At 45.0% G+C, this 21064-nt stretch overlaps 2 protein-coding genes across 3 annotated transcripts in view; both read right to left on the minus strand.

Moving 5' to 3' along the window:
• CAPN5 (calpain 5) overlaps nt 1–21064 on the minus strand; it is a 182932-nt gene that overhangs the window by 52826 nt on the left and 109042 nt on the right. The gene's annotated exons all lie outside the window — the stretch shown is intronic.
• LOC120928916 (olfactory marker protein) lies at nt 14542–16726 on the minus strand. Its single transcript, XM_040339992.1, has one exon. The coding sequence runs from the start codon at nt 16225–16227 to the stop codon at nt 15751–15753; it is 477 nt and encodes a 158-aa protein (XP_040195926.1). The 5' UTR covers nt 16228–16726; the 3' UTR covers nt 14542–15750.

The following is a 21064-nucleotide window of genomic DNA, read 5'->3' on the forward strand; positions in this document are numbered from 1 at the left end:
AACGAGTTAAGGGTTAATGGGTCCTGCAAAGTCCAGCACCATGTTAGAGAGGTTATTATCTCAGGAAATAAGTGTTTTTTCTCTATGTGTTATTGGTTTTTGTTATTGGTTATTTATGATTATTTAAAGAGTATTTAAAATAAAGGAGGCTGCTACGGCCAGTTTTTACTCCAACACTAAGTAGTGGTCTCATTATTTATTAAAGGTTAAGTGGGGGTATTAACTGTAAAGGGGCTTTAGCGGTCAGGGTGAATTCTGGTATACCATAGTCAAGGCATTCCCGGCCAGGACAAGTACTGTCAGTGAGTTAAGCGGTGATGTGGTGGCCTTTTTTGGGGGCATTAGTTTGGCTTGGGGGGTGGCTGTGCCAGTTTCATTCCAGGACACTGTATTGTCCTGGAATGAAGGTACCGGGACAGACCTGCAAAATGCGGGACTGTCCCGGGCAATCCGGGACACGTGGTCACCCTACTGTGGCCGCATGTGTACATCCTTGTTCACTGCAGCTTAATGGGGAGCCGTCGGGAGGAGGCAGTAAAGACATGGCTCCACTACGTGTTTTACCAACCCCAATCCCAACTGCAAGTGTAAACGAGGCCTAAAAAGGTAGGTGTCTCCTAAAATTAATGGTCAGTGTACATGGGCCCCCTTGCACTAGTGGCTAGTGTAGGTAGGAGATCAGCTCCCCATTGGTCACTGCTCAAGGAACCCACGGTAACCTCAAGAGGAATGAGCTTGGGTTCAGTCCATCCCTGCAAGGAAGAAGTCGGTGCCAGTCCAAAAATGTCAGTGTCCCCTAACAATAATAGTCAGTGTAGATGGGCCCCCTTGCACTACTAACTAGCGGTAGGAGATCAGCTCCTCATTAGTCACTGCTCAAGGAACCCCTTGCAACCTCGAAAGGAGGAATGAGCTTGGGTTCGCTCCATGCCTGGCAAGAAGCTGTTGGTGTCCCCTAACATTGGTCAGTGTAAATGGGCCCTCTTGCACTAGTGACTAGCTGTAGGAGATCAACTCCCCATGTGATCACTACTCAAGGGACCCCTTGCAACCTCAAGAGGAGGCATGAGCTTGGGTTCTCCTAATCTGGAAGGAAGTGGTTTGTGCCAGTCCAAAAATGTTGGCGTCTAACATTAATGGCCAGTATAGACCCTTGCATTAGTGGCTAGCGTAGGTAGATCAGCTCCCCATTGATCACTGCTCAAGAAACCCCTGGCAACCTCAAGGAGGAATGAGCTTGAGTTCGGTCCAACCCTGAAGAAGCGGTCAGTGCTGGTGCAATAAGCTGCTGGTGAATTACCCCCTCTACAACTTTATACACAAGGGGAACGCTCATGAAGTTGTTGATCTAATATGGCAATGATATCATGGGGCTGAAATGCCCAAAGATATCAGGACTTATTCTCTAAAATGCTATTAAAAAGAGTACCCTATAATGACATCACAACTTATCACAGTTCTGCGTTATTAGAACATCCTTTAGCATGGTCATAATGTTTTGTAACAAAGTATGCTTCATGGAGATGTCCACAGTATCCCAGCGGAGGATCAGTCAGTCATACAGTGAACGTTGATTACCACTAAAGTGTCATTAATGGAGATCAGGGGAGACTGCTTTTAAACATCCTCTTTACAACACTATGCATCTGAAATGCATCAAGTGTGTAGCATAAGCCAAATTTTCACCAGCCCTTAAGTGCTCAGATCACGGATGTTCCATAATTACATCCACCGCGTAAAGTAGGTAATAACTTGGAACGGCTTCCTTCTCCTAATGCACGCTAGATTAGAAAGCACATACTTTCCAATGCTGTAAATCCTGGCATTAAGATTGAGATCTCCCCCTTAAGTGAGTGTCTCCTTTTCCTGGACTTTCAATAAATATTGTTTTAGAAGATTTTGTTTATTTTTATGCTGCCTAAAAAAATCCTGATCCCCCTCTATCATTTTCTACAAAATGTATGTGCAAGGGATGTGGCACCTTGGCCTACCTTAGACGCCTATAATCTTTTAATCCTGCTAAAATAAGATTGCTCGCCAAAAGGCACATTCTCTACCCGCTTCAATTGTTTGGTTGCAGACTGTGGATCAGTGGTGGCCCTGTTTATCTGGGGCGCATGGGCTCCCCCCCCCTCCTAATCCATGCGCCCGGCCCCCTAATCCACATGCGGGGTGCCGGACACATGGATTCCAGTGGGGATTTTTTTGCAGCAGCAGGCGATTAATAGCCTGAGGCTCCAATTGGCTTCAAAAAAGGGTGGGCTTGGGGTGCAGAGCACTGCGCCCCGAGCCCACCCAGTTGTGTGACAATAGCAAACAAATATTTGCCATTGTCTTCCTAAATCTCCTCCCGGCCAAACAGGAAGTGGGTCCTGAGACCGTCATCCGATTGGCTAAGAGGAGAAGCGATCCTATTAGCCGAGGAGGAAGGAGATGCAGGGGAAGCCACCGAAGCCGAGGAGGAAACAAGATGCATGGTGAAGCCATCGCCAGGAAGAAGCGCTGCCCGTGACCTAGATGGGGTAAGTGCGGGCTGGTTACCGGGGGGAGCTTGGTCTGTCGGCGGGTCGATTGTTTTCTGCCACCCCCCCAAAAAAATATACCACTAGCTGCCACTGCTGTGGATATTAGAAAACCTTCCTAAATTGTTAATCAATGCCGCATATGTTCCTACACCCGATTTATAAGCCTTTGCTATGGTAACCATCTATCCATTTCACCATATATGATTACACAATGACTACTCTGCAAGATTCGGGAACAAGATTGGTAAACGATAAGTGAAGTTGCCTTTGGATCAGTACAATACACAGATTTCTGCTCCGATCACATGAAATCATACGTCTACATCAAACCTGGACTGACTAACATCTGTTCCCTGCCAGAGTGAGTTTGTACACCCCTGGCTATACAGCGTGCGAGATTAATGGAGCGTCCGCAACCATGCAGCTGCTCTATTTATCACTGTGATTGCTCCATCAGCTGGATACTAATACACCTAGTTGTTTCTATAAGGAAAAGGCAAAAAAGGTTGTACAACCCAGAGCAGCCAATCAGAATTCATCAATGTCTATCTTCCTTAAGCTGCGCTGGATATGAGCAGTATCTGCTGACCGGTTCATTATAACCAAGCAGCTGCAGCTTCTAACTTCAGCTTGATCACTTAAAGGGAAGGTCCACCCTAAAAAAAAAAAAAGAAGAAAAAAAGCCAAAAAGGCCCCCAAAAATTTGAAAAATTGTTAATCTGCCACTTCCTCGTCCACGGTGATGTTCTGTGTAAGGTGCGCTATGAGTATTTTTATATATATCTTCTAATATATTTTTAATCCAGCCTCAATGGCGGTTTTAATATATATATATATATATATATATATATATATATATATATATATATATATATATATATATATATATTTATTTTTTAACCTGCTTTTTTTTAACAATTTCGGTGCTTGAACAAGTAACAGTGATGTCCGCAAGGATATTTGTGAATTGTCACCCGTTTTTTAGCTAATGACGGCTACTATTGGACGGGTTGTATAACCAATACAATGGCCGCGGTATACTATATGCGGCGGACTACAACAACATGGATATAAAAACACATCTGGCACGACCAATCAGGTTCCCCAGATGAAGACACGTGACTGTGTCGTAACGCGTAGGGATTGGCCGTGGACAGACGTACACCTGGAGTGACGTAAGCAGGCGCTGAGGACGCCGCTGGCTGTTTCTATTATTGCACTTGATTTTAACATTGATGTAAGCGTAGATTTTTCTTCAATAAACGTCCCCCTGCTTTTTACATAAACCATTGGAGGCTCTCCGTTTTCTCTCTTCCCTCTCTATTAGGGATTGATCGAGGAGGTGTGCACTAGCACCATAGAGAGAAGGCTGTGGACAGCTGGAGAGGTTGGAGAAGCACCAGTGTAGTGTGACAGGTGGAAAAGTTTTTTTGGCTGCACTTACCACTATTTAATTTTCTATTTTATTGATCAACTTGTTTATGTTTTTTGATTGATCCTCACTCATCACCGTCACTTTTTTGTTTGATAGTGTTTGGTTTTTGCGACAAAACCCTTTCTCCATGCCCCGGGTGGCAATGGTGGGTGTGTGAGGGGGTCCTCCCACACAGCCCGCCCTACCTGCTCCGCTTTGAAGCCCAACGGGGCAGAGGGACTCCCTATAAGGGAGTGAGAGGATCTAGCCTGCTCAACCAGCCCCGTTAGTCCTTTGCCTCTCTTTTTAGAGACCGCGTGGTCAAAGTGCGTGCATGTTAACCCAATTTCGAGTGCGTGTAAGTGTGGTGGTTTTTGTGGGAGGGGGGTGGGCGTACTAAGCGCAGGCTTACCTCGCATAGCACACCCACCGGGAGCCGGGCTGAGACCATCAAACTCAATTCACATGTAGCCGAGACCGGGATCCGAACCTCTAGCTGCAGAGGTGAATGGCTTGTCAGCGCAGTGCCAATCGCGTTGAGCCACCGCAGCTCCCCAAAAAAAAAAACCCTTCTTTTAACACAATGTTCTGTGTTCTTCTCCTCGCGTTGCCTCCTGGGAAATGGAGGCGCGCTGCCTTCTGGGACACACCACCCATTCACAAAGCTCTGCGCGACTCACGCATGCACAGTAGGAAACGGGCAGTGAAGCCGCAAGGCTCCACTGCCTGTTTCCCTTAGTGAGGACGGCGGCGCCGGGACCTGCCAAGATCGACAGATCGGCCTCGGGTGGCCGACATCACGGGCACCTTGGACAGGTAAGTATGCTTATTAAAAGTCAGCAGCTACAGTGTTTGTAGCAGCTGACTTTAAAAAAAAAGTAAAGCTGGACCTCCGCTTTAAGCTTTGACAATAAAACATGGAAACTGATTGGTTTGTATGCAGAGCTGCTCCAGATTGCACGCTCCAGTTTTTAGTACAATAATCTCCCCCAATGTTTCTGATCTTCACAGGGTCAACAACTTTGTTGGTGAAGCCCAATATGAAGGCATTGGCCATTTTGAAATTGTTTGACGAAGATCAGCCCCTGCAGCAGCTCCTCACGGTCTCCAGTAATGAGAAGAGAGCAAGTATTAGCCAGACTGACAGCATCTGTTAGGAGCAGAATGTGGCCTGGCTGTCTCATTCCCAAAGGAGCTGAGACCCTGTGCTTTCCCTCCTACCAATAGTGCTGTCTCCAACAGTAGGGGTACCAACTCGCAAAAGCCTGGGAGCCAGGGCCTTAAAGAGGGAGTAAACCTCTTCAATTTATTTTCTTTTAAAACCCCTGCAAAGGCATAATGTGCTAGTATGCATTGCATACTAGCACATTATCAAATACTTACCTTAGAATGAAGCCCTGCACCGCCGCGCTGTGAGCTATTACAGACACTTTTATCATCACTCAGTCTTTCTTCCAAGTCTGCGTCCTCAGTCTGCCTGTGCCCCGATGAAGTCACTCCCGCGCATGCCCACGGGAGTCATGGATTGTTGGATGGAGCTCCGAAGGGATGGCACAGGTATACCGTCCTATCAGAGCGCATTTGGCGGTGACATCACCGGCTGCATGAAGTGTGAATATCTCCTAAACCATGACGTTGTTTTAGGAGATATTCATAGTACCTACCGGTAAGCCTTATTATAGGCTTACCGGTAGGTACAAGTCTACAGAATGGCTTTACTTCTTCTTTAAATAGGCTCTGCCTAATGCAGGATAGCTGTCAGTCACATGGGGTGGCATCATCAAACTAGATTGTGTCACTAGTGACCCAGGAAACCATAGAGGAACGGTGTTCCTCTCCAGCTACAAGACCGCTGCCGATGAGCGCCACCTGCAGTGAAAGAAGTAGACTGCACCTGTCTTCATAGAACTTGCCATTAAAGAGGAGTTCCACCTAAAAATGGAACTTCCTCTTAACCCACTCCTCGCCCCCTTACATGCCACATTTGGCATGTAATTTTTTGTAAACTTCCTGTCCCACTTCCTCCTTCCGCCGAGGGGCTGGAAAGGCGATTAGCTTAATCGCCTTTTCACAGCCCCTCCCTGTAGGCGAGCGCCTGTCCAATCGGACGGCGCTGCTCGCACATGCGCAGTGGGTGCCCGGCCGTGAAGCCAAAAGCTGTCACTGCCGGGTGCCCACACTAAGAATGAAGACGCCGGCCGGCGAGGGGGGGGCGAGGAGCGGACCCCTGGCCGGCGCGTCGCTGGAGCCGTGGAGCAGGTAACTGTCAGTTTATTAAAAGCCAGCAGCTACACTTTTTGTAGCTGCTGACTTTTAATAAACTTAAAAAAAAGGCTGGAACACCCCTTTAAGCTGCAATTCACAGTATGATCACTGGGGAAGGAGGAGACTCAAGGAAATGCTTCCTCCTGCCTGCAGCAGACTGATGATATCATCTCAGCCTAGGCAATGCACCAGACTAAATCTCAGACAGCTTTTTATTTTATTTTGTAATTATACTGTTGCTGTATGTTGTGACATATCAGAAATATATTCATGCAGACTTATGTAACTATGTGCACTTTATAGGGGTGCACAAAGGGTTGGGAGGTGTAACAAAAGGTTGGGTTTGGCAGAGGGGGTAGACCTGATTTTTTATTATTTTTTTATAAAAAGTAGTAAAAAAAAAAAAAGCCTTTATAGGTCTTGGGGACTACAATAATAATAATAATAATAATAATAATAAACTGCAATTATAAAAAGACATTTAGATATTTGTATATATACTTCTGTACTGAATATGTACTTTCATATATGGATTTATTTGCATTCTATATTTGTTGATATTCTCTGTATATTCCTATGTATATTCAAAATACTCAATAAACAGATTTAAAAAATAGATATTTGTATCAGGCAAACTCTTCCATCAGAATTTGGCAGGACTGCAAAGCCACACAGAAATATAACCTGCCCTTAGGACCCAGGCTGCCGTTACAGATGAAAGTCTTATTATTCATGACAAATGCCTTGTTTATGAATCGGCACGTTGCCATATGCACCGGATCTGCCGCTTCCTGCACAGATGATCATTGACACAACGTGTTACTCCCAGCTGGAGGATGCAATGCGGCCCCTGGAGACAACCATATCTGCCTCCTGACATGATACAACTCATTCATTATTCAGCGTCAATGGATGGAAGCCTACCCCGAGGGCAGGTCTACCTGGAGCCACCTGGCAGGGCAGGGGTTAACGCTCATAACAAGCCGAATAAGTGTATTAATGTCACAGCTGTTATAGAGACCCTGGCAGCAACTTAGGAAGTTGTAAGCAAAAGCCAGTATTTTAAATGATTACATTTCCAGAATTCTTTTATTTCACATGCAAATGGTTCATTGAAGTCGGTGGAATTTAGGACTACCCAGGAGTAAATTCCCTAGCACATCCCCCTCTCCTTTTTTGAATGTCTTGGTCTCTCTTTGGCAGTGTCCAATTGCTGTCTGTGCTGGCCCGGCTCCTCCACTCCTCTCTTCACATGCCTACATGACTATTTATTTAGCTGCCAGGGAGGAACGAAGGGCAATACTGTAGAGAAGCATTCTCAACCAGGGTTTCCTGAAACCTTGGGGGTCCTCCATAGTTTGTGAGAGATGCCTTGAGCTTTGGCTGATCGACCTCCTGATGACCAATGCAAGGGTCATGTCTCCCCACTAGTGATAACCAATGCAAGGGTCAGGCCTCCCCACTGGTGATGACCAATGCAAGTGTCAGGCCTCCCCACTGTTGATGACCAATGCAAGGGTCAGGCCTCCCCACTGGAAATGACCAATGCAAGGGTCAGGCCTCCCCACTGGAGATGACCAATGCAAGGGTCAGGCCTCCCCACTGGAGATGACCAATGCAAGGGTCAGGCCTCCCCACTGGAGATGACCAATGCAAGGGTCAGGCCTCCCCCACTGGTGATGACCAATGCAAGGGTCAGGCCTCCCCCACTGGTGATGACCAATGCAAGGGTCAGGCCTCCCGCACTGGTGATGACCAATGCAAGGGTCAGGCCTTCCCCACTGGAGATGACCAATGCAAGGGTCAGGCCTCCCCACTGGAGATGACCAATGCAAGGGTCAGGCCTCCCCACTGGAGATGACCAATGCAAGGGTCAGGCCTCCCCACTGGAGATGACCAATGCAAGGGTCAGGCCTCCCCCACTGGTGATGACCAATGCAAGGGTCAGGCCTCCCCCACTGGTGATGACCAATGCAAGGGTCAGGCCTCCCGCACTGGTGATGACCAATGCAAGGGTCAGGCCTTCCCCACTGGTGATGACCAATGCAAGGGTCATGCCTCCCCACTGGTGATGACCAATGCAAGGGTCATGCCTCCCCACTGGTGATGACCAATGCAAGGGTCATGCCTCCCCACTGGTGATGACCAATGCAAGGGTCATGCCTCCCCACTGGTGATGACCAATTCAAGGGTCAGGCCTCCCCACTGGTGATGATCAATGCAAGGGTCAGGCCTCCCCACTGGTGATGACCAATGCAAGGGTCTTTCCTCCTCACTGATGACCAATGCAAGTGTCAGGCCTCCCCACTGTTGATGACCAATGCAAGGGTCAGGCCTCCCCACTGGAAATGACCAATGCAAGGGTCAGGCCTCCCCACTGGAGATGACCAATGCAAGGGTCAGGCCTCCCCACTGGAGATGACCAATGCAAGGGTCAGGCCTCCCCACTGGAGATGACCAATGCAAGGGTCAGGCCTCCCCACTGGAGATGACCAATGCAAGGGTCAGGCCTCCCCCACTGGTGATGACCAATGCAAGGGTCAGGCCTCCCCCACTGGTGATGACCAATGCAAGGGTCAGGCCTCCCGCACTGGTGATGACCAATGCAAGGGTCAGGCCTTCCCCACTGGTGATGACCAATGCAAGGGTCATGCCTCCCCACTGGTGATGACCAATGCAAGGGTCATGCCTCCCCACTGGTGATGACCAATGCAAGGGTCATGCCTCCCCACTGGTGATGACCAATGCAAGGGTCATGCCTCCCCACTGGTGATGACCAATTCAAGGGTCAGGCCTCCCCACTGGTGATGATCAATGCAAGGGTCAGGCCTCCCCACTGGTGATGACCAATGCAAGGGTCTTTCCTCCTCACTGATGACCAATGCAAGGTTCATGCCTCCCCACTGGTGATGGCCAATGCAAGGTTCATGCCTCCCCACTGGTGATGACCAATGCAAGGGTCTTTCCTCCCCACTGATGACCAATGCAAGGGTCGTTCCTCCCCACTGATGACCAATGCAAGGGTCGTTCCTCCCCACTGATCACCAATGCAAGGGTCATGCCTCCCCACTGGTGATGACCAATGCAAGAAGATGACATTTGAATAAATGTACAATATTGTACATACCATAAATAAATAAATACGACATCCCCTGAAAATAAACCCTAGTGCAACGATGGTGAACCTTGGCAACCCAGATGTTTTGGAACTACATTTCCCATGATTCTTATGCATGCACTCAACAGTGTATTTGAGCATCATGGGAAATGTAGTTACAACACATCTGGGGTGCCCTAGTGTGTTTTTTGTAGCTTATTTTCAGGAAGAAACGGTAAGAGACTTTTACCCTTTGCTCTCATATCCTGTTCATAGATTGCAATGTGCAAATCAATGAAAGCCCCAAGTTGACTTTTTGTCTTCATTTAAAGCCTAACCCTATACCCTAATGTTTAATCCTTAAAGCGGGGGTTCATCCTAAAAACAATTTTCTAACATTACATCCAGGATACGAACAACATTTACAGTATGCAGGTCTTTTTTTTTTATCGCCGTACATACCGTTATATTGAGATTTTCTCCTCGGCTTCCGGGTTCTCATTCCCGCGGAACTGGGCGTTCCTATCCCTGGGTTAGATGATTGACGTCTGGTGAAACAGTTCCCATGTCGCACAAGGCGCGTCACCAGATTTCCGTTAATAGCCGAGCTGCGAGTCGTCGCTATACGGCGCCTGCGCCTGCCGTGTAGAGCTGACTGCACAGGCGCCGTATAGCGCCGACTCGTAGCTCGGCTATTTACGGAAATCTGGTGACGCGCCTTGTGCGACATGGGAACTGTTTCACCAGACGTCAATCATCTAACCCAGGGATAGGAACGCCCAGTCCCGCAGCAATCAGAACCCGGAAGCCGGGGAGAAAATCACAATATAACGGTAAGTACTGTGATAAAAAAAAAAAGACCTGCATACTGTAAATGTTGTTAGTATCCTGGATGTAATGTTAGAATTTGTTTTTAGGGTGAACCCCCGCTTTAAATATAACTTTAGGTCAATAATGCATTATTACAGAGATGTCACAGTTCTGCGGAAACATGCTGCAGTACGGTACTATTGTTGCGGAAAACTACCAATCTACCTCCTGCCGGGTCAAGCAAAAACTTATAAAATTACAGGGATGCTCACCTGGCACTGCCAACACTGGTTCAGACACCAGCAGCATACTGTGCAATGCGTTTTGAACCTCCTGCTGATGGGGAGGAAGTTCAGACAGATTACCAAACCCAACATCTCCGGTATTTAAAACTCAACTATAGCTAGGTACTTTTTTTAATTTTAATATTTCTTAAAGTTGTTGCAAAACAATAGCTGAATACAGAAAGACCCAGTGCTGGCCAAGGGTACAGTCACAAATCAGAAACATTATATATATTTTATATATATATATATATATATATATTACTATATACAGGGCCGCCATCAGGAATTATGGGGCCCCTTACACAGCTTTAGGCTTGGGCCCCCTGGAGCAGAGAACCGGGGGGGGGGGGGGGTTGTGCTGCCGCTGCGAATTGGGCGCTGGCAAACAAAAAAGAAAAAAATAAATTATATATATATATACACACAAAAATGTTATAAAAAAAAAGTGGGGTTGCCATCCGGGCCCCTAGGGACCTCCAGGCCCCTTACAGGTGTACTGCCTGTAGCCCCCCCCCCCCCCCCAGATGGCGGCCCTGATGGTATATGAACATGTTATTGGGGCAACCCAACTGCCAAGTCATTATCATCTTGATGAGTACCAAAAAGGTACAGAAGAGTATCTTAGGACAAGAACGAAAGCAAAAAGCTGAGGATGCAAAGAAAAACAAGGCAGACAAGGCAGCTGGGAAAATGCCCTAAATCCCTGGAACAGCCAGGAAATATTTTAGCAAGCGTCTGGTAAATATTCAATAAAGAACATTTAAAAATACAGCGAGTTGTCTTCCAGTCCCAAGCTTTTTGGAGACTCTTTAATCTCCACCATTTGTTTGTTAGCTAGGTACCAATAGCTAGATTCAGGTAGAGTTAGGTATCAGTAGATACGCCGACCTAACTCTGAATCTGCGCCGACCGAGGTTTAAGTGTATTCTCAAACAGAGATACACTTAAACCTATCTAAGATACGACGGCTTGCGCTGTCCTATCTTAGGGTGCAATATTTTGGCTGGCCGCATTGCGGTCGGCGTAGAATAAGTAAATCACTAGTTATGCCTATTCACGAACGTACGCCCGGCTGACGCAGTACAGATACGCCGTTTCCGTAACGCATTATCAGGCCTAAAGTTATTCCATCTAATAGATGGAATAGTAATGTTAAAGTATGGCCGCCGTTCCCGATTCGAAATTCGTCCGTGAATAGGGATTTACGTAATTTACGTCTACGTCGAAATAAATAGGCCCGTGCGGCGGACTTAGCCGCAATGCACACTGGGAAATGTAGGCGCCCGGCGCATGCGCAGTTCATGAAAAAAAGAACGTCAATCACGTCGGGTCAAGCCTCATTATCATAAAACACGCCCCCTCAGGCAAATTTGAATTAGGCGCCCTTACGCCCGCCCGCTTTAGGCTACGCTTCTGTAACTTAGCAGGTAAGTACTTTGAGAATCAAGTACTTGCCTCGCTAACTTACGGCGGCGTAGCCTAAACACGCTAAGCTACGCCGAAAAGTTGCGGCCATCTCTCTGAATCTAGCTACAAGTCTCTTTGTTCTGGACTTGGGCTATAGTCGATAGTGTAGGCCACCAAGCTTTAACGGGGTTGTAGGCCACCAAGCTTTAACAGGGTTGTAAAGGTTCATGTTTTTTCACCTTAATGCATACTATGCATTATGGTAAAAAAATAAATCTGACAATTACTGGACCCCCAGCCCCCTGTTTTACTAACCTGAGCCCTGGAAAGTCCTGCTTTGCGAACACGCGCTTCCTTTGCCCGGCTCTTCATTGGATAGATCGAAGCGCAGCCATTGGCTCGCTTTGCTGTCAATCCAATGACGTGGGCGCCAGGGCCAAGTCCTGTACTCGGCGGCCCAGGACGCTGAATACAGGATTCGAGAGCGCGCCCGCAAGGTAACCCCCTTGGGAGAGGGCTTCCCAGAGGGGGTTATCTGAGCCGGGGAGGAGCTGAGAGAGCCGCCATGGCGCCCAGAAAACTCAGTTCGGGGCCACTCTGTGCAAAACGAGATGCACAGTGGAGGCAAGTATAACATGTTTTAAAAAATAAAATATTCAAACCTTTAAAACCACTTTAAGCTAAAACTTTATTTTGTGTCAGTTAGATACAAAAATAAAAGACTGACTGCAAAATACACAATCCATCGAGTTTGCCAATTTTTAGATTTGTTTTGTCTTTTTTTGTTGACTTTTTCAGTATAGATCCATGTTTAAATTCACATTGACTGACTCACTACCTCTGCTGGAAGTCTGTTTACAGAACCAGCTACTTTTCGGAAAATAATATTTTCTAAGGTTAGATTTGAACTTTTTTCCTGCTAGTTTGAGGTAATTTCCGTGTTCTTGAGGTTGGCTTCATATTGGAAATACTGTCCTCCTGTACCTTATTCACACCCTTGTATATAAAAGTTTGTCATGTTCCCATTTTCATGTCTTTTCTCAAGACCATTTATTAAGTCCCTGCGGTCTCTCCTGATAGGTTTTTATCCCTCAGACCCTTCGCCATTTTTGTTGCCCATCTCTGAGCTTGTGCTCTTATTAATATTGTTTTGCAAGTCAGGTCTCCAGAACTGAATACAGTATTATATATTATATAGAGGAATCCGGACCTCCTTCCCCCTGCTGGTGACCCCTCTAGTGATCACTAAAGATCTATAAAAGGTGCCTCGGGACCTCCTTCCACCGGCTTGAGATCCCTCTAGTGATCACTAAAGCTTTATATAGAGGAATCAGGACCTCCTTCCTCCTGCTGGTGATCCCTCTAGTGGCAACTAAAGATCTATATAGGGGAATCAGGACCTCCTTCTGGTGATCCCTCTAGTGATCACTAAAGATCTATATAGAGGAATCAGGACCTCCTTCTTTCTGCTGGTGATCCCTCTAGTGATCACTAAAGATCTATATAGGGCAGTGATGGAGAATCTTGGCACCCCAGATGTTTTGGAACTACATCAGTGTAGTTGAGCATCATGGAAAATGTAGTTCCAAAACATCTGGGGCGCCAAGGTTCTCCATCACTGATATAGGGGAATCAGGACCTCCTTCCTCCTGCTGGTAATGCCTCTAGTGATAACTAAAGATCTATTCAGGAGAATTAGGACCTCCTTCATCTTGCAAGTGATCCCACTGATGAAGACTAAAGATCTATAAAAGGAATCAGGGCCTTGTTCCTCGTGCTGGTGATCCCTCTAATGCAGTTCTGGCCAACACAATATTATACCCAAATAAAACGGAGAAGGGTTAAGCAAGGTTATTATTGCCATCTGTATCTCCGTTAGGGAGTTTTACCTTCACTTCACAAGTCAGACCAGCAGATTATTAAAAAAATATATCTACAATGGGTACAAAAGCACATTTTTAAGCAATGTCTCACTCAAAATAAAATCTACAGTTCCTGTACCCTGAAAATTACCCCTCCTTGTACACATCTTCTGCCTCCACTTCAAATGCCCCCTCCCATCACAGATTCCCCCAATTCCCCCCTCCTTGCACAAATCTCCCCCCCCCATCCCCTTCCCAACACTAATCCCCCTTTAATCACCACTCTTTCCACCCCCCCCCCCCCCCCCACACAAAAAAATTTCCCCATCTAGAACAATACCTACCCCCTGTGACCCCCCCCTTCCAAACACAAATCCCCTCACCTCCAATCTCCTTATGGCGTCCCCCCACTCACAGTGCCCAGGGCAGCCTCCCCTTCTGCCCACCCCTTGTCCCAACCCTGGGTACAGTCACTGTTCAGGCAACATATTTCGACCCCCCTCAGTCGATTTTTAAAGTGACTTTTGTTAAGCCATGTGGTGCCAACAGGGCCATCCCCAGGTTAAAATTTGGCCAGTTTACCAGGAATTGGTTGAAGTTCCAGCAGTGTATAGCCAGTTTAGGACTAACTGTGGTAATTATAACAAATAATGTTAGCAACAATTAATAAGAAATGCCTTATCTGTTTCTAATGGCAAAACTGAACAGATAAAAAAAAAAAATAGAACAATGACATGAGAGAAAATGAAAAGCTCTTTATTAATAACCATGGAATAATTTTATATTTAAATACATTTTAGATGAAGCAGATACATGTTAACTATGTTAACAGAGTACACACGTGGCATATTTGTGGAAGAAATAAATAATAATAACAAAAAAAAAAGCAACTTCACAGCAAAACAGCCCAATAGGTAAACTGTCAAAAAAGTTAATCAAAAGGAAATCGCCGATTGGAAATGAAGGTTAACAGATGAAGATAAAACCACAGATTTATAAGGCAAAGCTGTGCAATCTTGAATGTACGATTTGTCACTATAGGTTACTTCACAAGGTGGCCGCTTACACTACACAACACTTACATGATAAATAAGCCTTCCTACGTTTCAGTTATTCAAGGTCTGGGAAATAAATGTACCTTGTGGGATACAGAAGAACACCAAAGTGCATCTAAACCCAAGAACAAAAATGTGATACTTCATATTAACTTAGATGGCAGCTGCATTTTTCTTCTTTTTTTTTTTGGACGGTCTCCATTTTTATCACAAATAAAATTCTTGTCCTAAGGTGACAACACTCACTGATTGTACTGTATCCATGGTGGAGATGAGTTGTCACCCTAGGCAGAACTACTGTAGATTTCCTAATATCTTCCCCATAACAGAGGGAGGTGTTCTGTAGTCGAGGAAGAACTCTGAGAACAATGCAGCGCACAAGAATTCTGTCAGGACCAATATTTTTCTTCTTAATTTTGCACTTATTGAATAGCTATAAAAAAAAAATATGGTATATTTAATATACCAAAAGCAAGCAAAATGGAGACCTATGTTGTTGGAGTTTACACACACACTTAAATGAACAGTTAAACTTTTGTTTCCCCTTTCTCATATGGTTAGTTCACCAAAGAATCATATGAAATACACATAATCTAAGACAACTATTGATCACGAAAAATAAAATAATCGAACATTTATGACTTTACAGTGACGGAAAATCAGGTATTTCTGAAGAAAAAAGTTACAATAATTTAAATAGCAAATTTGGGTAAATGCTTCAACTTCTTCTTTTATGATTCGTTGGATCTGTACATGGATATATGTAGCTAACTAAACTATAACTCAACTTTTGTCATCACATCATGGCGACTGTGATGCACAATGATTGCCACTTTAGCTTTAACACATCCTAAAGTAGTTACAAAGTTGAATTGTTTTCTACAGACTAATAATTCGGCAATAAAAAAATATTGTATAAATTAAAATGGATTACACCAAACAAAAAGAATGTACAACTTAATAGACAACCAACCATATGACAGTTCTTCTCTAGCCTTCGTATAGAACCAAAATATATATGAGTCTTTTCAGGCTTTGAAGCCAACAGAACATTGGATATTGGAGGGTTCAGCCCCATCTAAGAAGGTGATGACGAAGTACATGACCTTTCGAATTTTGGCCAGCTCACACAACCTTTCCCCAAATTCTTGGGCATCTGCCTCATTGCATTCAACCTCAGTCTGTCCTGCTTTCATCCAGAAGACGGCTGATGGGTCAAGGAGCTGGCGTTTCATGAGATTGGTGAGGTCTGGTGTCCAGTGCTGGGAAGTCCCCGTGATGACCACCTTGCCGGCTGATTTAAGGTGAACGTTCCACCATAAAAATCGAAGTTTCTGCTTACTGAAGTCCAGGCGGTAAATATATTCGTTGGCTTTCAATACTTTTTCGCCATCTTGGGGCTTGATATTGTTTTGCTGGAGGCTGTGGGCACGTATGCGCATGCACTTGGTAAGTTGTATGTCTTCAGTGAAGGAAAGTTCGATTTCTGAATTTTCTGAGGCCATAGTCTATAGACTTTTCAAGGAGAACTCAAGAGGTCTTTTCGTTGTGCAAAGCAGGTATGAACTAAGGCTGTAGTTACCTGTGTCTCTCCTCTTTACCTACCGCTCTCGCTCCAGTGCTAAGCAACCCACTCCATTGAAGCAAGGCCTCCTTGGGGGATTATTTGCGGATGCTCTCTTGCTTAATTTACAGATTAAGAACCACGTAATAGCTTATGTAAACACGTCTAGAGGGAACTCAGTAATGGCGTAGGTTACCTTAGAAACTATGTCATGGGGAAAAGAAACTGTCATAGTACAGTTAACAAGATGCCTTTACTGTACATTTCTGCAAGCCTGACCAAAGTTCTCTGGAAAAACAATTTTGAATTTTACTCCTATAACATCAACTAGACCAGGGTTTCTCAACCAGTGTTCCATGAAACCCTAGGGTTCTTCCAAAGGTTGCTTGGGGTTCCTTGAGCAATGACCAATTTCTGCCTCACTGATAAGTTACCACTGACACTGTTGATCTTTTTAAGCTATCTGTAAGGGGGTAATTCTTCACAAATCACCACAATTGGAAGGAGCGAGTGGACGATTTGAGGGCTGCATTAGTGTGATGTCAGAACATCACACTAATGCAGCCCTCAAATCGTCCACTCGCCTACTCACATTTTGCAGGTGGAAAATGGTTTCTGGCGAGCGTGGGCAGTCTCTGAGCTGGGGTGGGGGGGGGGGCGAGCACTGCCAGCAGACAGGGATGAATGGGAGCTGTTCTCCCAGCAATCGCCCACCCCAGGAAAAGAGTGGAGAAAGAGGCAAGCTCGTCGGATCACAGAGCGGGGATAGCCTGCTGTAACAACTTTCATTAGAATTTCTGACCGATTGCGATCACACACAGCCCTGCCTCCTGGCCCGGCACCTGTGACAGACAGAACACATCCCAGCATTGGTCCATCACAGGTGCCGAGGCAGGGTTGTGTGTGACTGTGAGCGGGTGGCAATGCTAATGTAAGCGGTTACTGTGCGCAAACACCGCTCTGTGATGAGCCGGCTGCCCTTTCTTCCTCTGCACTGGTCACGCTGCATTGATGGGCTAGACTAGCTAGAAGACACCTCGAATTAAGGCAAGTACAATTTCTAACAGTATTCAAAGATAAGGCTTGTGCATTGTTGCTTACAGTGTAGATTTAGTTTTTTCAAAATTAACAGATTGTTTTGCCCTTATCTACTCAAACCCTGTACAACTCCAGCCCTTTTAGGTAGGATATAGTTGATTTTCAAAAGTGCCGATTTTGTTGTGCAATCTCCAGTCATAAATGCTGGCCACACAAATATGTTCAATCTCAATTTTTACACAATTTTTCCTTCAAATAAAAAAATAATGCATTATTTTGATTGACCAATGGGCAATCTAACTAAAGAAATCCCAGTGAGGCTCTGATTGCTTTCTATCCGATAAGGTTTTGTAAAAACGTGTGTGTGTATATATATATATATATATATATATATATATATATATATATATATATATATATATATATATATATATATATATATATATATATATATTTGCCAGTTGACCAAATGTATTAACAGTTGGTTGCCTTTGTTCTAACAAACACTAACTGTATCAGTGATCAAATGTTTGTTGAAAATTGGTCCTACGCTCTTCCCACTTTGCACCAGACCAGCCTAGGCCTCGGTAATTGACCTCCTCTACCCTCCCGACCTGGGGGAACCTTTTTCCTACCCAACCTTCTTGCTCTTTACCTCCTTTTCCTTCTCTGTTGTTCCTTCTCATTTCTTTTGTCCCTCTTCACCATATATTCTCTCTCTCCTCTTTTTTTGGTGTTTTTTCTATTTTTGTTCTTTGTCCGCAAGACCCCGATTCTAGCCTTATTTTCCAAGATTTTTGTGGACTAGCCCACGCCTTAACCCCTGGGCATTTAAGCTCATTTACCCTATGTTAACCCCCGGCCTTGGCTACCTGGTTCGCTGTATTAGTGACCTAGGGAAGATGGCGTCTGTTGCAATGCCCGGACTATATAGTGTGCTGTGGCGGGGCTACAACAAAATGGCAGACGGACACCCAGCATAACAGACCTTTCTCGCGGCCTATTTAAGTCTACTGGTTTACACCTATCACCAGCCCCTGAAGAAGTCACGTGGTGTGACGAACACGCGTCGGGAATAGGAGCACCAGAGTCGACACGTACTGACGGCGGTGAGACGAGCTCGCTGCTCGTAGGTTTTTTGGCTGCTGTCCTTCATTTCAAATGTGAGTTTTTTTACTGTTTGATACCAAGTTCACATTAAACTTTTTACGGTACTGCACTATGGGTCTCTTTTCTTCCACCTTATACCCTTTGAGTACCTATTGATACCACGGGTCAAGATAGGGAGGTGGAAGACACAGAGGAGCGATCGCTTCCCCACTACCCAGTAACCTTCCAGCTCACAAACAAGATCAGGATACGAACTCGATGTTCGTGGAGATAGGTCCACTATCCATGGCCTCAATGTGAGTACGTGCATATGTGATATATCAATCTATCTTCCAAGGTTTCCCACAGGATTATGCTATTATCCCTTTATATTTATGTTTCCACACCTTTATGAACACTTGATGAGGACCACCTCCCTCTTCCAGCCTAAATCAGTGTGGCTGCATCTTTGAGGAGACACCTATGGTACTTTGAGCTATCCGTGCTATAGCTCTGATGTGAGCATTTAGTACCACAAGAGGTGTCCGCACTGAAGTCTGCCCATTTTAAAACACTGGATTTTGGGTTATTTCCCTCGGCATCACCATCCCAATAGACTTTATGCACACGTTTTTTATGTGTTTGATGTTTTTTTGTTGGAGTGAACAGTATAGATATTTTCAGCTTTTAAGTTATTCACTATTACCTGGTTTTCATCAGTTCATATTACTGTTTAGCTGTTTTATATAAGTTTGTTACACCTTGTTACACACTATGGGCCAGATCCTCAAAAGAGATACGCAGGCGGATCTGCTGTTCTGCCTGCGTAATCCCTGTTTCTATCTTTGGAACTGATCCACAGAATCAGTTTCCAAGAGATAGACAGAAGATCCGGCAGGTGTAATAGTTTTACACTGACGGATCTTAAGATGCAGTACCGCGACCGCCGCTGAGTGCATTCATCGTCGAAATTCCGCGTCGGGTATGCTAATGAGGAGTTACGTCGATCCTCAAAGCTTTTTCGCGTTCGCTACGTCGCCGCTACGTTAGTTTCCCGTCGCTTAGTTACACTTTTGTAAAGCAGCCCTACTTTTACACAGCAGGCGTACTGCTGTGTAAAGTATGGCCGTCCTTCCCGCGTCAAATTTTTAAATTTTACGTCGATTGCGTAAGCCGTACGGGAATACGGAAATACGCTACGTGCCGCCGATCAAAAAATGACGTCACGTCGCGCAAAGCACGTCGGGAAATTTGCGTCACAAGCATGCGCAGTACGTCCGGCGCGGGAGCGCGCCTAATTTAAATGGGACTCGCCCCATTAGATTAGGAATGCCTTGCGCCGGACGGATTTGAGTTACACCGCCGCAAATTTCCAGGTAAGTGTGTTGTGGATCGATACCTAACTTAGGAAATTTGTGGCAGTGTAACTTAAATCTGTTAAGTTACGTTGCGCTGCGGGGCTGTGGATCTGGCCCTATATATTTTGTACTATCACATTCACCTCTTCCCTCCCCCTTTAGTATTTATTTTATCCACTTATTTTTTGGGGGAACCTTTTTCCTACCCAACCTTCTTGCTCTTTACCTCCTTCTCCGTTGTTCCTTTTCATTTCTTGTGTCCCTCTTCACCATATATTCTCTCTCTCTTCTTTTTTTTGGTGTTTTTTTCCATTTTTGTTCTTTGACCGTAAGACCCCGATTCTAGCCTTATTTTCCAAGATTTTTGTGGACTAGCCCACACCTTAACCCCTGGGCATTTAAGCTCATTTACCCTATGTTGACCCCCGGACTTGGCCAGAGGGCTGTTGATGTTTGACAACTTCTACAATCAAATATGCTGTTAATGTGCATTATTAAGCTGTGCCATGATAAACTTTATGTTTATATTCCCTGTGTGGGATCATTACAGTTGTTCTTACCTCTCAAATATGTCAATAAAAAAAGATTGTACAGAAATAGCCTGAAAATTGTTATGCATATGGTCAGCATAACAACTTTAGAGGGTGGTATCCAAAATTCAGAAACACTCAAAAGTTATTAAATTATTCAATACAAGGCCTTACTGTTAAAAGTGGAACTAAACTTTATCTGATTACCACAAATTGAAAACAGCATTTAATTCCTTTTTATTATTCAAAGCAACCTCACCCATCCATGTCTCTGTGAGAAATCACTTTGAACCCTACGAATAGCATTTCTAACTCCAGTCATTTTGAGCAACGGCAGATCATTCATGTAACATTTACTTCTTGGAATCCATCTGTCCCTAGATCAGACATGCAAGCATGAGGGTGTGCTTAGCTAAGAAAGCGCCTTAGCCTACTGTATATAATTCTGGATTAAAACGGTCTTGTTTGTAGGAACTATATATGATTTGGAAAATTTTGTTTCCTGTACTTTGTATTACCAGAACCTACCTCGGTTCTGTATTAAAAACCTAAAATAAAAAATAAAATGAAAAAACAAGCCATCCCTTCCCCGAAAATTAGGCTTGAAACCAGAGCCTCCGGCGCCTGTAAATTACCATACCCCTACCAGAATTCATGCCCGTGCATCAGCCGGTCAAACAGGAACACAGACAGGCCAAAAACCAAACACAGCGAGGCTCTGCCAAAAAGTGCCCTACAATGCACGCACCAAGACACAGGGACT

The sequence above is a fragment of the Rana temporaria genome, chromosome 2 (assembly GCF_905171775.1).
Source record: "Rana temporaria chromosome 2, aRanTem1.1, whole genome shotgun sequence".
In the NCBI taxonomy this organism is placed as follows: Eukaryota; Metazoa; Chordata; class Amphibia; order Anura; family Ranidae; genus Rana; species Rana temporaria.